This window comes from Pelophylax lessonae (assembly GCF_965119305.1).
Source record: "Pelophylax lessonae genome assembly, chromosome: 6".
Lineage (NCBI taxonomy): Eukaryota > Metazoa > Chordata > Amphibia > Anura > Ranidae > Pelophylax > Pelophylax lessonae.
Window position 1 is genome coordinate 157233398 of NC_138773.1, and position 17346 is coordinate 157250743.

At 46.1% G+C, this 17346-nt stretch overlaps 1 protein-coding gene across 5 annotated transcripts in view; it reads left to right on the forward strand.

Annotated features, from left to right (window-relative positions):
• USP7 (ubiquitin specific peptidase 7) overlaps nt 1–17346 on the forward strand; it is a 666343-nt gene that overhangs the window by 346493 nt on the left and 302504 nt on the right. For all 5 annotated transcript variants that reach the window (XM_082260831.1, XM_082260832.1, XM_082260833.1 and 2 more), the window contains one exon: nt 16043–16173. In XM_082260831.1, the coding sequence (XP_082116957.1) occupies nt 16043–16173 (131 nt within the window). The remainder of the gene's footprint in view (nt 1–16042; nt 16174–17346) is intronic.

Sequence of the window (17346 nt, forward strand, 5' to 3'; positions counted from 1 at the left end):
TGTTCAGACGTCCCTTCCATAGTAGAGCTGCATTGCCCCCTCCCCACACTTCCTGTCTTATTCACACAAGACATGAAGCACGGCCGCTTTGAACAAAGGGGCGGGACTTTTAAAGTTAAGAAGCGGGTGATTGGTTGCTAGGCAGTGGGGCGGTCCCAGCAATCAATCACCCACCTTTAATGTGAAAAGTTCCACTCTTTGTCCAGGGCTGCAGTGCTTTCCATCTTGTGTGAATAAGGTAGGGCTCTGTGGGTAGGGGGGAGTGCTGTGCTGTTATGAAAAGGACAGGAGTTTAATATCAAGAGAGTACTGTGATGGGGGTCTGTGATGGGTGTCTGATTGGGGGGAATTCTGTGGTGGGGGGATTCTTTGATAGGTCAGTCTGTGATGGGGGATTCTGTGGTGGGGGTCTGTGATGGGTTGGTCTGTGATTGGGGGCCTGTAATGGGTCAGTCTGTGGAGGGCCTGTGATGGGGGTCAGAGATGGGTCAGTCTGTGATCGGGGGGTTTGTGATGTAAAAGGGGGTCTGTGATGTGGAGGGGGTACTGAGGACACTGATGTAAAAGGGGGTCTGTGATGTGAAGGGGGAGTACCGAGGACACTGATGTAAAAGGGGGTCTGTGATGTGAAAGGGGGGTACCGAGGACACTGATGTAAAAGGGGGTCTGTGATGTGAATGAGGGCACTGATGTAAAAGGGGCTCTGTGATGTGAAAGGGGGGTACTGAGGACACTGATGTAAAAGGGGGTCTGTGATGTGACGGGGGTACTGAGGACACTGATGTAAAAGGGGGGTCTGTGATGTGAATGAGGACACTGATGTAAAAGGGGCTCTGTGATGTGAAAGGGGGGTACTGAGGACACTGATGTAAAAGGGGGTCTGTGATGTGACAGGGGGGTACTGAGGACACTGATGTAAAAGGGGGGTCTGTGATGTGAATGAGGGCACTGAGGACACTGATGTAAAAGGGGGTCTGTGATGTGAAAGAGGGGTACTGAGGAGACTGATGTAAAAGGGGGGTCTGTGATGTGAATGAGGGCACTGAGGACACTGATGTAAAAGGGGGGTCTGTGATGTGAATGAGGGCACTGAGGACACTGATGTAAAAGGGGGGTCTGTGATTTCTGCCTTAGCAAAACAGATCTCTGCAAGGGCAATCGAAAACAATTGTTTTCCAAGTGTCCTATTCACACTGCAACAGTACCCCTGAGTGCAGTGCAGTGCAAAATGCATACTGTTTCTATGCACTGTAACGGAGCTGTGGCGCATAAACAAAGGAAATTTAATTTTGACATTTCAATAAAGTTTAAAAAAAAAAAAGACAAAGCGTGATCTGTGTGTGGGCCCTAAAGGGGTGTGTGAGTGTGTGTGGGCACTGTGACGTGCACAAGAGCCTGCGATGTGGAGGCTATCATGTGGAGTTATAGCACCAATATGACACTCGGACCTCCGCTGGAAGAAAATTTTTCCGACCGGACCCCCATGAATTTTATTTAATTACCCCTGGTTTATGGCTTCCCTGATGACTCGCCTCTCTGTTTTGGCGTAGTTCTTCTGCGTGTCTTTTAGCTCAAATGCTGGTCCGCAGACCAGACTGATAAAAAGGCCTTGACTGATCTTCCCTTTCAAGGAGATCGCCTGTTTTGAGCTACCCTGGATGACCACATTAAAGGTCTCACGGGGGAAGAGTACCTTTCTTCCGCAGCCTACTAAGGGCAAGGAACCTCGTCGTAGACGTGGACCTTCCTTTCATACGTTTTTTTCTTCCTTCAGGGTCGACTGACAAGGGCTCGAAGCCTTTCAGGGCATCTTCTGGCAGATTCAAATGAACCTGGTCTGGCAAGCCAAGAGCAGGCTTCTCCAGACCCGCAGACCAGGCTTCTTATGCATGAAGGTGTGCCCTCATCCGTATCGGGGGGTGGGGGGCGTCTTCACTGGTTTCCAGACGTGGACTTCCTGGTACAGGACAAGTGGGTCCTCAGTCATTCGGTCTGGTTACAAGATTGCGTTTCGCTCTTATCCCCCTGCAAGGTTTTGTCCTTTCAACCTGCACCTGTCCCCAGACTAGTTACAGGGTCTGTTTGGGGCAGTACATGAACCTGTTCCTTCAAGGGGTGATTGTCCCAGTTCCAACTTGTTAACTTTTTTAGGATTTTTACTCAAACCTGTTCAGTCCCCAGGAAGGAAGGCAAAGCGTGTCCAATCCTGAACCTCAAGACGCTAAACTGTTTTGTGTGGGTACAGAAGTGCACAATAGTCCATTCGAACGGTGGTGGCATCCCTGCGTCGAGGGGATTTCCTCACATCTAGATATCAAGGGTACTTTCTTCACATTCCAATATGTGCCAGTCACCAGTGTTTTCTTCACTTTGCTGTGAGAGAGAGCATTATCAGTTTGTGATTCAATGATTTTTTTTTTTTTTTTTTTTGTTTCCCACCCCTCATGTTTAACATTGCTTTGGGATGTCCCAATGGTCAAGAATGACAAGAGCTGTGTCTGTCAAAAGAAAGAGAAAATAGGATTTTTGACTTACTGTAAAATCCTTTTCTCTGATAATTGATGGACTAAGCACCTACCCCTCTGTGGTGTTATAATTCTCCTGACACTGCTTGTAAGAAAACTGAGTGACTATAGCCTGAAAACGGAGTATACCCCCTGGGACTTCCCATGGGTGTAGCCAGAAGTTTTCTGCCTAGTATCCTACTTCTGTAGGGGGCAGCATAACCCAATGGTCAAGAATGACAAAAGCTGTGTCTGTAAATGAACATCAGAGAAATGGATTTTTACAGTAAGTCTAAAAACACATGTTTTCAGGGCAGAAGTGAAGTCCTAACATTAAGTTTTTCTGTTACGATAGAGTAATTGTCTAATGTATTTTATTTTTTTGTCAAACTGATTAAAAAAAAAAAAACAGCAAACCATGATCCAGTTTGCTCCAGCAGGGGAAAAAAAATTTTTTTCCTGATCCCCAGAGGGGCAATCAGATATTCCCTGCGTCAACTTTACCTATAAATGTTAGTATTCAGTTATATTATGTACATTTAGGAAATAATCCAGGCCTTTTTTAAAACAATATACTGAGCTGGGCAGAACCAGTTCTTGAGGGAATATATTTCACATTTTCACAGCTCTTACTGTGAAGAAATCATTCCGTATTTGCAGATTACATCGCTTTCCTCTAAACCAGCCTTTCTCAACCAGGGTGCCGTGGCACACTGGTGTGCCACCAGAGGTCCTCAGGTGTGCCGCGGGATCATGGGAGAGAAGGGCCATCAGAAGAGACCAATCTCCTGCCAAACTGTACATCGGTATTGTGAGGGAGCTCAGTCAGCCTCAGCAAAGTGAAAGTAAAGAGGAGTGTGCTGTGCTCTCTGCTTCCCCCTACAGCGAAGTACCTGGCTGAATGAGGAAAGGAACTGTGCTAAAACTTTTCTGAAGGGCTGTGTGTGTCTGTACATGTGTGTCCTAGGGCTGCAACTAATGATTATTTTCATAATCAATTAGTTGGCCGATTTTATGGTTTCGATTAATTGGATAAAATTAAAAAAACTCAGTGTGGCCTATAATTTAGCTATGTAAAGTTTATTAAAAAAAGACAATTTATTCTTAAATATCTCTATGCAGTGGTAAATACAAATAACCAGCTATATGATGAGAAAAACTATACTTGTGCTCCAATCTCAATTACTTGTACATGTATTTAACCTATCAGGTGCTAAAAGGGTGTGACCACATATTAACACTACAAATTCAGGATGGACTATATATGAACTAAAATATCCCTGTTTTTCATTGCATAGTTTGCACACTGCTACATCCTTTCCAGCAGAGGATCCACACAGAATTTGTAGTGGTGAGGGAACAAAGTATCTAATGTACTTTAATAACAGACAGAAGAAATGCATATACTAGTGTTAAATCGATATCGGTGCCGATGCTAAGCATTTGCACTCATGCAAATACTCCGATACTAAAACCAATACCTTTTTTGAGATTCCATTGACTTGCACTGGTATTGGTGCCGATGCTAAGCATTTGGACTCATGCAAATACTCCGATACTAAAACCAATACCTTTTTTGAGATTCCATTGACTTGCATCGAGTTCTGTTAAATGAAGGCACAAAGAAATCACTGATCTGCAGTAGCTCAATTTCAAAGCTACAGAAGAACTGTTCTTCATAATTATAAAGAAACCGTAATAATTTTTCATTGGTCTAAAAAACAAACTGTTACGACTTTCCAAATAGGTATCAGTACTGACCTGTATGGAGGGTGTAGTGAGCTATGTATGTGCTGCACTGTGTATACTGACCTGTATGCAGGGTGTAGTGAGCTAAATGTGTACTGCACTGTGTATACTGACGTGTGGAGGGTGTACTGAGCTGTATGTGTGCTTCACTGTGTATACTAACATGTATGGAGAGTGTACTGAGCTGTATGTGTGCTTCACTGTGTATACTGACATGTATGGAGGGTAGGAATGGGCTCAAGCATGTTTAGGATCCCACACACACAGAGAGAGACAGTGAGACCGATCCCAAACCGCAGCTGCACAGATCGGGAAATGTCTCACTGCCTGTGATTTAGCCGTATGCAGTGTCTGCTTCCTGGCGGCATTGGGCAGGTAGGATCCCCAACACGCTAAAACCCATCTCTAATTGAGGGTGTACTGAGCAGTATGTGTGCTGCACTGTGTATACAGACATGTATGTATGGCTGGTGCACTGTGTATACTGACATGTATGTGTGCTGCACTGTGTATACTGACATGTATTGGGGGGGGGGGGTGTACTGAGCTGTATGTGTGCTGCACTCTATTTCCTGATATGCAAACAAATAATGCATTCTTTATGCAGGCCAACTAATCGATTATGAAAATAGTTGACAACTATTTTCATAATCAGGTGTCGATTAATCGATTAGTTTTTGTATGTTACTTTTAATCCCGACCCAACTAGATGGTCTTTTTTTTAACCAGACTATATATGTAATGAAAGAATAAAGATAAAATGGATTTTTCATATTCTGTCCATGTACGAAGAAACGACTTTCCTTAAAAGTTCCTCTTGTTTTGGTGGTTTAAATCCAATAATGGGATGTGGGTACACTCCTTGAAGGAGATGTGGTAAAGAATCTAGGAACTATGCGATTTAGTGAACATTTAAAGAGGAGCTAAAGGTCAGAATCTTTACAATGCTTTGTCAATTTAACAACCACAAGGTCCCTCATTGGCATTGGCATATTCTCTCCTGCTTCTTCCTTGCGCAAAGTCTTTGGCCTTTTTCATTGTCCGGTGCTAGATGACAGCCCTCCCATGCAGGAATCATTTTTTCTGGAGTACTGTGCCTAAAATGGATAGAGCTGCACATATGCAGCTTTGTTTATGCTCTGCAGAGGATTGTGAACAAGCAGTTGTTTTTTTTGCAGAAGAGACCTTGCGTGTCTCTTCTGCAATAAAGAGCATGCATGTTAAATCACACCCCCCCCCCCCCCCCCCCCTTTAGTTCCACTTCAGCACAGACAAGGGTGCTTATAATCGGCTTTTATTTATGTAAATCCTTTATCCAAAAGAAAAAAAGCTGTGACGTCTTCAAAAGTGTTTGCTTGAGCTGGGCTTTACATTGTTAGTCACTACTGTATAGTCTAAATCTACGACACCACCCTCTCCACTGATTGACAATGCTGCCCTGACAAGGGTGGCTAAGTTGCCCCACCATAGATGCAGAGGAGGAGTGAATGTAGTCACCCTAAGACAGGAGGTGTTATCGGCTGATCGCCTGGGAAGAAACTGATGTGTTGTAAAATGGAGCATAGACCTTATTTAGAGAGAGAGGCGCTGTGAGCCGGACGTGCGGGGGAGACGCTGTGAGAAGGAGAGACCGTAAGCTGTGTGTGTGGGCAGCGCTGTGTGTGTGTGAGAGAGAGAAGAAGCTGCGGGGGAGACATGCGGGAGACCTCCTGGGGGAAGCCTGGGACCACAGAGCGGCGGAGGATGGTCAGGGGGGCTGAAGAACTGGGAGTGAGCTGGTTACCCGGAACAGCAGCACGTGAGTAGGTGACCGATCAGCTGTTTGGCAGCTGGTGGGGGGGAACCAGAGGGGAATAGCTAGGGTCTGTAGGCGACTTGACTGTGCTCTGCGACTGGGACTGAGTGTTGTGCGACTGGGACTGAGTGTTGTGCGACTGGGACTGAGTGTTGTGGGACTGGGTGTTGTGCGACTGGGACTGGGTGTTGTGCGACTGGGACTGGGTGTTGTGCGACTGGGACTGGGTGTTGTGCGACTGGGGCTGGGTGTTGTGCGACTGGGGCTGGGTGTTGTGCGACTGGGGCTGGGTGTTGTGCGACTGGGGCGGGGTGTTGTGCGGCTGGGGCGGGGTGTTGTGCGGCTGGGAGTGTCAAGTGAGTGTAGCGGAGTACCAGAGGGTGAGAAGGTAGAGTTAGGAAGCCAGGAAACAGCCACACTGGATAGACTTAAATTACTGAATCCCCATTAGATTAGTAGGTACAATGCCCGACGGGTGTGGAGATGTGATTTGGTGTGCATCTTGTGATATGTATGCGTTCCTCGATCATGCGATCAATGGCGAATACAAATGCGCAAAATGTAAGCACGTTGCTTCCCGGGAAGCAGCTGGCAACACTGAGACGAATGTCCATACCGAAGGAGAGCTGGGATCGCACCCGTCAGGCGCAGGCAGGGGTCTGCACAGAGGTGGGCGGAGTATTGGAGGTGCAGGCATCAGAGCAGAGTAGAGGGGTGACAGGAGGGGTAGAAGGGAACAAGGCAAGGAGGCCGGTCCTGGGCTGGAGCACCCCAATAAATACGCCCGTTGCGTGATGTTGGGGAAACCAGTCAGGGACCAGCATTGCTGGAGCAGAGCGACGCCCCTAGCTGCCTGGGGAAGAAATCCTCCAGTGAGGCCGGGAGAAAGGGAAAGGAAAGACAAGTTCTGGTGGTAGGGGACTCAATTATTAGAAGGACAGACAGTGTAATCTGTCACAAAGACCATGAGCGCCGAACAGTCTGTTTACCCGGCGCTTGTGTTCTGCACATCGCAAATCGGGTGGACAGATTACTGGGTGGGGCTGGGGAAGACTCAGCGGTCATGGTACACGTGGGTACCAATGACTTAGGCAGAGGAAGATGGAGAGTCCTAAACGATTTCAGGGACTTGGGAGCTAAGTTGAGTAGGACCTCCAAGGTAGCATTTTCAGAAATACTACCTGTACCTCGAGCCACGAGAGGCAGCGGGAGATAGGGAAGTTAACAAGTGGCTGAGGAGCTGGTGTAGTAAGGAGGGTTTCGAGTTCCTGGAGAACTGGGCCGACTCCTCAGTCGGCCACCGGCTCTTTGGTAGGGACGGATTGCACCTAAATTGGGAGGGTGCAGCCGTGCTAGGTGAGAAGATGGCCATAAAGTTAAAGGGAGTTTTAAACTAGGTGATGGGGGGGGGGGTACAGATGTAGAATTAGCCAGTGGAGAGCAAGATTATATTTGTAACCGGTCAAAATTACGAGGTTTGTATACCAATGCCAGAAGCCTGGCCAACAAGATGGGAGAGCTGGAGCTGCTGATATTTGAGGAGGACTTAGATTTTGTGGGGATAACGGAGACTTGGTTCGACAGCTCTCATGACTGGATGGCGACCATTCAGGGGTATTCCCTTTATCGCAGAGATAGAGAAGGTAAAAAAGGCGTATGTCTGTAAATTAAGAACAGTGTACAGGTAAATATGAGGGATGATAATAATGAGGGATGATATTAATAATGGAGCTATGGATGAGGTAGAACTTCAAAGGGAAGGCACTGTGAGGAAGGTAATATTGGGCGTATGCTATAGGCCCCCCCAACCAGTGGGAGGAGGGGGAGGCGGACCTCCTTTTACAGATAGATTGGCAGCAAGGATGGGAAATGTCATTATAATGGGGGACTTTAATTATCCAGATATAGACTGGGCAGAAGGAACCGCGCATTCACCCAAGGCTCGGCAGTTCCTAAATGTTTTGCAGGACAATTTCATGGGTCAGATGGTGAATGCACCGACAAGAAACAATGCGGTACTTGACCTACTGATTACCAACAATACAGACCTGCTCACGGATATAGAAATACGGGGCAACTTAGGAAACAGTGACCATACAAAGGGATTAGGCAGTGCATTCCAAAGTGAAATAAATTTAAAAGAGCAAAACTAAACCCTGGGTGGCTAAACTCCAAAATAAAAATGCATATAAATGCTAAAGAAAATGCCTTCAAAAAATACAAGGTTGATGGGTCATTGGTAGCATTCAAGCATTACAAAGAGTGTAATAAGAAATGTAAAGACAAAATCAAGGCGGCTAAAATAGAATACGAGAGACATATAGCGGAAGAGCGTAAAAATAACTGCAAGAAATTCTTTTAAGTATATAAACAGTAAGAAAGCGAGGCCAGAACACATTGGCACCATAAAAGACGACAAAGGAGATTTGGCCACAGAGAAAAGGCGGTAGTGTTAAATAATTTCTTCTCTTCAGTCTTCACAAAAGAATCGGGGGGGCTACACTAACCCAGGTTGTAAGGCCAAACTAAATAATACACCTCAGGTAGTACCGTCATGGCTAACAGAAGATAGACTTAGAACTAAACTAGGGAAACTTAACATAAATAAATCACCGGGACCGGATGGTTTGCAGCCGAGGGTTCTTAGAGATCAGCCATGTGATTGCCTGACCATTATTCTTGATCTTTAAGGATAATTTATAGACGGGTATGGTGCCAGCTGATTGGAAAAAAGCCTACGTGGTACCCTATATTTAATAAAGGGCCGAGATATATCCCGGGTAACTATAGGCCGGTCAGCCTAACATCAGTAGTCTGCAAGATTTTGGAGGGGATGTTACGGGACCACATACAAGACTTTCGCAATGAAAACGGTATTATTAGTAGTAATCAACATGGATTCATGAAAAATCGTTCTTGCCAAACCAATCTATTAACCTTCTATGATGAATTTAGCTGCCACCTAGATAAAGGTAGGGATGCACCGAAATTTCGGCCACCGAAATTATCGGCCGAAAATGAGCCTATCCCATTTCGGCCGATAATGGGTTAACATTGCCGAAATTAATATGGCCGCCGAGAGGAAGGAGGAGGGCGCAGCGCAGGTTTTAAAAGTCCCGCCTCTGGCCGGCCGCCCGCCTCTCAATGACGTCCCTACTACTACGATCTGTGTATGAATGAAGGGACATACCAGGCGGGAGGGCCGCTAATAGATATAACTATGTGATCCTTCCCTGTCAGCGGGACTGTGTGTGAATGAGAACTGACCTGACACCGGGCGGGGGGAGCAGCCGCTTATAGCTGTAAGTGTGTGAGCCTTCACTTCCCTGTCAGGCATGTATCTCCTCTGACAGGGAAGTGAAGGCTCACATAGTTATAGTTTTTAGCGGCTGCTCCCCCTGCCCGGTGTCAGGTCAGTTCTCATTCACACACAGTCCCGCTGACAGGGAAGTGAAGGCTCACATAGTTATATCTATTAGCGGCCGCTCGCCCCGCCCTCCCACCCGGTGTGTCACTTCATTCATAATCACATCGTAGTAGTGACATCACCGGGAGACGAGCCGCCGGCCAGAGGCGCTTCTTTTGAATGAAGGACACCCGAGGAGGGACGCTGAGCCAGAGGGGGGGAGGGTGTACTGCCGAGGGGGATGCTGAGGCAGTGGGGGGGGGGATGGATGGGGGGGGGGGGGGGAGCTGAGGCAGCTTACCAATGGTATTTGTATTAGGAAGCATGAGGGGTTAATGTATTGTCACTGCTGGTCACTCATCTATTAGTGACCGCCCAGTGGCAGTTAATTAACCCCTTTGTGCTGCATTAGTCTAACCAGTATCAGTGATAATTAACAACACTGGTTGCACTAATGCAGCACAAAGGGGTTAATTAACTGCCACTGGTCGGTCACTAATAGATGAGTGACCAGCAGTGACAATACATTAACCCCCCTCATGCTGCATAATAGAAATACCATTGGTAATTAAATTAACCACTTGCCAACCCGTCACAGTACATATACTGTGACAGGGTGGCAGCTACAGGTGTATGTCGCTGCCTGTTTTTGGTGTATGCCCATCTTCTATCTATTTTAAAAAATTTTTGGGGGAAAAGTCATTTTCGGTTTTCGGCCAAGGGCATCCTGCATTTTCGGTTTAGGCCCAGAATTTTCATTTCGGTGCATCCCTAGATAAAGGTAAGCCTGTGGATGTGGTGTATCTGGACTTTGCAAAGGCCTTTGACACCGTTCCCCACAAACGCTTACTGTTCAAACTAAGGAAGGTAGGTATGGACCATAAGGTGAGTACCTGGATAGAGAACTGGCTCCAGGGGAGAGTGGAAAGGGTTGTGATTAATGGGGAGTGAAAAACGATGGTGTACTCGCGCCTAGGTATTTAGTTATGGTATTTTGGGAAGCAGCAAGTATTCAAGAACACTACCGAGGTAGTGATCTCATAGGTAAATAATGGATATATAAAAGACAGCGCTACCCTAATAATTTCCTGTGACAGTATAAATAAAAATATAAAAAGTGCCTGTGCAATCTTATAACCAATGCTCATATAATAACTTAGTAGGATGGATAAACAATATATATATTACTGTGAGATACCGTGGTTCCTCTTAAAGTGCAATGTGCTGATGATAAATATACTGTATAATATACCACTCAGAAGATAAATAAATAAAATATAAAAGTCCAATGCAAGCAAGTCCATAGAGTGAATACAAAATGGTAAGTGCAAAAAACGTGCTCAAACACTGCCGGTGTGGGGATAAAAGTGCTGCGTGCCGGTGATCCTTGGGTTCTCACTCTGTGCCCAGGGGTAAGGTAGCACACTTACCGGAAGGTGTGGATTCCAATGGCATACGCCAAGAGGAATCGAAATCGCTTTGTCTGCTGCTCCTGTATATCGATAGGTGGGTGGACGATCTCCTTATAGATATAGGTAAGCGTTCAGCATGGAAGAAAGAAGGTAGAAGCTCCTCATAGTGTAAAAAGGTTTTTCCTTTAATAAAAGGAAAAACCTTTTTACACTATGAGGAGCTTCTACCTTCTTTCTTCCATGCTGAACGCTTACCTATATCCATAAGGAGATCGTCCACCCACCTATCGATATACAGGAGCAGCAGACAAAGCGATTTCGATTCCTCTTGGCGTATGCCATTGGAATCCACACCTTCCGGTAAGTGTGCTACCTTACCCCTGGGCACAGAGTGAGAACCCAAGGATCACCGGCACGCAGCACTTTTATCCCCACACCGGCAGTGTTTGAGCACGTTTTTTGCACTTACCATTTTGTATTCACTCTATGGACTTGCTTGCATTGGACTTTTATATTTTATTTATTTATCTTCTGAGTGGTATATTATACAGTATATTTATCATCAGCACGTTGCACTTTAAGAGGAACCACGGTATCTCACAGTAATATATATTGTTTATCCATCCTACTAAGTTATTATATGAGCATTGGTTATAAGATTGCACAGGCACTTTTTATATTTTTATTTATACTGTCACAGGAAATTATTAATGGGGAGTACTCGGATTGGGCGGGTTTGGAAAGTGGGGTCCCCCAGGGTTCTGTCCTGGGACCAATCCTGTTTATTCATAAACAATCTAGAGGAGGGGATATCGAGTACAATTTTAGTATTTGCGGATGATACTAAACTAAGCATGCCAATATCTTCTATGCAGGATGTGGAAACCTTACAAGCGGACCTGAACAAAATTATGGGGTGGGCAACTACATGGCAGATGAGGTTTAATGTTAAAAAAATGTAAAGTAATTTACTTGGGTGCCAGAAACCAGAAAGCAAGCTACTCACTAGGGGGGGGGGGGGGAACCTCTGGGTCAGTCTAGGATGGAAAAGGACCCTTGGGGTACTGGTAGACAACAGGCTTGGCAGGCCGCTGCACGCAAAGCCAACAGAATACTGGGATGTATAAAAGAAGGGAATTCACTCCAGAAATAAAGAGATTATTCTCCCGCTCTACAAGACTCTGGTCCGGCCACATCTGGAGTATGCTGTCCAGTTCTGGGCACTGGTCCTCAGGAAGGATGTGCTGGAACTGGAGAAAGTCCAGAGAAGGGCAACAAAAATAATTAGGGGAATGGAGGACATCAGCTATGAGGAAAGACTACAAGCACTGAACTTAATCTCTCTGGAGAAGACGATTGAGGGGGGATATGATATCAATGTACAAATACTGTACTGGCGACCCTAGCATAAGGAACAAACTATTCAGAGAAAGGAGATACAATAAGACACGTGGCCACTCACTAAAACTAGAGGAAAGGCGGTTTAACCTTAAAATACTTAGCTGTTTTTTACCGTAAGAGCAGTAAGGATGTGGAATTCTCTTCCGCAAACAGTCGTATCAGCAGGGAGCATCGATAGTTTCAAAAAACTATTAGATGGGCACCTTAAAGACCACAACATACAGGGGTACACAATGTACGGTTAACAGCAAACACACACATCATAGGTTGAACTGGATGGACTGATGTCTTTTTTCAACCTCATAAACTATGTAGCTATGTAATTTAAAGTGATGATTTATTAACCATTTGCCGCTCGTACAGTTTTGGGCATGCAGCGTTTTGATCCCACGACCGATGTGTCCACAGGATGCAGTGTATTGCGGATCCCGGTACCTGGCCTTTTTGAGTGGCCCGGGGGATCGCGATCACTTGATCATTTATTGACAATGCTGTTATGAATTGCCCAAAGCTGTCATGATACCTCTGCCAATCACTGCACCCTGTACCATGTGATTAGCTGTAGCCAGTCACAGATCACTGGTGATCCTAGTTATGAATGTAACTTTTTCATAACTATTCAAATCATTGCTGTTACAATGATCATTTTTATAACAGCAAAGTGTGAACTCCCCCCCCCCCCGATTAGTCCCACCCACAATATAAAAAAGAGGAAAACGCACATTTTAATAAATTTTCCAAAATATTTGACAAAAAAATAAAACTTCAAAACAACTCACCTTGCCTCTTACTAAATACCTCAGACTGTCTACTTTTTATACAAGAGTAATTTGGGGGATATTTTCACTATCCTGGCATTTTAGGGACCTCAGGAAGCTTGATAGGATGTCAGTACATCAGAATTGATACATTTTTAAATATCCATTCCATTGTATGTAGACACTAATTTTTACACAAACCAATTAAAGTGAGTATAAAGGTAATTTATTTCATTTTTTTTAAATAAATGTGTATACTTTGAATGGTATGGAATTGCACAGAGCGGCCACCAGCCTCCTCTTTTCGGGTCCCCCGCCAGCGCTTCTGGCCTCTCCCCCCCCCTTACCCTGTGCCCCCATAGTAAGCTGCTTCCCATGGGGGGAGGCACTCGTGCCTTCAATTCCAAATCCCTCATCACTGACTTTGATAGCAAAGCCAGCGAGACCCAGAAGTGAGGGGAGAGAAGAGCTGCAAACGTGCACAGCGCTAGATCGCATGAGGACTCAGGTAATTAAGAGAGGGGGGGGGGGGGGGCGGGGATGCTGACACCAACATTTTTTACCTTAATGCAAGGAATGTATTGAAGTAAAAAAATTATTTTGTTTTATTGTATTTTTTGCCTAAGACCTAACAGAATGCATTTTGGCTTAAAATTATGAATACATTTGATTTTATAAAATGTTTGATAAAAGAAAGTAGAAAAATTAATTTTTTCAGAATGTTTTTTTTTTTTTGTTTGATATAGTAGACAATTCAAACAAAAAAAAAATCAATGGTGATTAAATACCACCAGAAGAGCTGTATTTGTGTGAAAATAATGAATTACATTTGCATACATTGCATGACCGCGCTATTGCCATTTTAAACAGCACAATGCCAGATGGCAACAAAAATGGTTTGGTCATTAAAGTGGGGCAAAACTTTTCAGAGCTTAAGGCCCCATGCACACATTGCGTCAGAAAAAATGAGCTGCAGAGCCACTTCTAACGCCAAGAAAAAGCAGCTGTAAAAATGTGCTTTTAGTAGCTTTTTCCATTGGCGTTATTGCATGTTTGACCACGTTGGCTTTTAGCAGCGTCTTTTTTGCCTCCATTCAAAATCATTTGCCTAGGAGCCGTCTTTGATACGGCTTTCAGCCCATTGATTTGAATGGAAATCGCATCACAAGCCAGCATGATCCGACTTGTGATGTGACTTGCGCTCTTAGAATCTTGAGTGGGAACTCCACGTCAAAATGGGGGGAAAAAAACGGCGTGGGTGTCCTCACCAGGCTCCAAACCAGGCCCTTCGGGTCTGGTATGGCTTTTGAGGGGAGCTAAAAAACGGCGTGGGGTCTCCCAAAAATCCATACCAGACCCTTATCTGAGCATGCAGCCTGGCAGGCCAGGAAAGGGGAGGGACGAACGAGCGACCCCACCCCCCCTGGACCATACCAGGCCACACGCCCTCAACATGGTGGGTGCTTTGTTGCAGGGGGAGCTCTGCACCCCCCCACCCAAAAGCACCTTGCCCCCATGTTGTTGAGGACAAGGGCCTCTTCCCGACATCCCTGGGCGGTGGTTGTGGGAGTCTGCGGGCAGGGGGCTTATCGGAATCTAAAAGCCCCCCTTTAACAAGGGGGCCCCCCAGATCCCGGACCCCCTCCCTATGTGAATAAGTATGGGGTACATTGTACCCCTACCCATTCACCCCATAAAAGGCAGTGTATTTAAATGACGGGAGACGTTTTGAGAAGTTTAATAAAAATCTTCATCCGGGCCTTCTCCCCTCTGGCCGTCTCCTTTCTCCTCCGACGATGTATCCAGTGATTATGCCGATTTTGGTCTATGCAGCTTGTTATATAGCCATTAGGGGTGTGGCCTCCCGGTGACATCAGGAGACCCTGCCCGTATGTCATCATATGGGGGGGGGGGGGTCTCTGGATGACCTCACCGGGCAGCAATACCCCTAATGGCTATATAACAAGCTGCATAATCACCAGAGTCATCGTCGGAGGAAGACCGGATGAAGATTTTTAATAAACTTCTCAAAACGTCTCCTGTCATTATTTACATACACTGCCTTTTATGGGGTGAATGGGTAGGGGTACCCCCTACCCATTCACATAGAGAGGGTGTCCGGGATCTGGTGGGCTTCTAGATTACAATCAGCCCCCTGCCCGCAGAATCCCACAACCACGGCCCAGGGTTGTCGGGAAGAGGCCCATGTCCTCATCAACATGGGGGCAGGATGCTTTGCGGTTGGAGCGTGCAGAGCTCCCCCTGCCCCAAAGCACCCATCCCCCCCATATTGAGGGTGTGTGGCCTGGCATGGTCCAGGGGGGGTGGGGCCGCTCGCTTGTCCCCTCCCCTTTCCTGGCCTGCCGGGCTGCATGCTCCATTAAGGGTCTGGTATGGAATTTGGGGGGGGGGGGGGGCATGCAGTTTTTTCCCATTTTGGCGCCTCAAGATCCTTACAGCGCAAGATCCTTACAGCACAAGTCGCTGATCAGACTTGTGATGCGACTTCCATTCAAATCAATGGGCTCCCATAGAAAACCATTGATCTTCACATAAAAAAAAGTATAACGTGGCTTAACGCTGTATAAGCAACCTTTAGCAGCGTCAGTCGTTTTTACAGCTCTGACGCTAGTCCTCAGAACGCGCAGGCCCTGTTTTTTTTTTTTTCTCAGCTTAAAAATGCCTATGCCACTTGAAGCTCCTAAGAGCCTGTGTGTGCGTGAGGCCATAGAATAACATAGAGGGGCGTTTTTAAGCTACTAAAAAAACGTCTGACGCTCCTAGCAGCAGCTGCAAAAACGCCCTGTGTGCGTGGGGCCCAAGTAGTAAAAAAAAAACGGGAAGACTCAAAGCTAATTGTAACCCAACATCAGTTTTTATCCTACCGGAGTCTGTACTTTGGGGTTATAAAGGATGTGCAAGCCAGTGTGTGTGAGCATTTTAGATCTCCGTAAATCCCAATTGCGGATGCATCTGATATAATTTGACTGTTATATAACGGATTATCTCTTTGTTAGGTGAGGTTTTGCAGCCTGTCACGGATCATGATATACCCCAGCAACTTGTCGAGAGGCTACAAGAAGAAAAGCGGATTGAAGCTCAAAAGCGAAAAGAACGACAGGAAGCTCATCTCTACATGCAAGTGCAGGTTAGACTAATGTTTGTGTATAGTCTATATCTGTGTGAGAGCTTGTTCACTTGTACAGTTCTTAAATTAGTTACCCCCACCCCACCAAAAAAATTCCCCAGTCCCTTTAAGGTGCCAGCTGTAGCATAGTGCTTTTGCTTTTTCAATTGCCCCTTTCTATCTTCTACAGTACCTGGTTGATCCTGCCTGGCCCTGATTTCCATCCTGAGAGCTGATCATGTTTATCATGGCTGCTGCGCTATGAAAGCGTGGTCAGAATACGTGCCTCTGTCAGTACAGCTCTCCTCTGTGCGAGTCTCCTCCCCCCCTCCTTCCTGCCTTACATGTGTCGTACTGTGATCCTTCCTGCCTTACATGTGTCCTATTGTGATCCTTCCTGCCTTACATGTGTCATACTGTGATTCTTGCTTCCTTACATGTGTCATACTTTGATTTTTTTTCTTGCCTTAAATGGGTCATACTTTGATCCTTCCTGCCTTAAATGCATCATAGTGAGACTTCCTGTCTTCCATGTGCCATAGTGAGACTTCCTGTCTTCCATGTGCCATAGGGAGACTTCCTGTCTTCCATGTGCCATAGGGAGACTTCCTGTCTTCCATGTGCCATAGGGAGACTTCCTGTCTTCCATGTGCCATAGCGAGACTTCCTGTCTTCCATGTGCCATAGTGAGACTTCCTGTCTTCCATGTGCCATGGTGAGCCCTCCTTCCTGTCTTCCATGTGCCATGGTGAGCCCTCCTTCCTGTCTTCCATGTGCCATGGTGAGCCCTCCTTCCTGTCTTCCATGTGCCATGGTGAGCCCTCCTTCCTGTCTTCCATGTGCCATGGTGAGCCCTCCTTCCTGTCTTCCATGTGCCATGGTGAGCCCTCCTTCCTGTCTTCCATGTGCCATGGTGAGCCCTCCTTCCGGTCTTCTATGTGCCATGGTGAGCCCTCCTTCCTGTCTTCCATGTGCCATGGTGAGCCCTCCTTCCTGTCTTCCATGTGCCATGGTGAGCCCTCCTTCCTGTCTTCCATGTGCCATGGTGAGCCCTCCTTCCTGTCTTCCATGTGCCATGGTGAGCCCTCCTTCCTGTCTTTGTTCAGTGTGTGTGTGTGTGTGTGTGTGTGTGTGTGTATGTATATATATATATATATAATACACACACACACACACACAGTGCCTTGCGAAAGT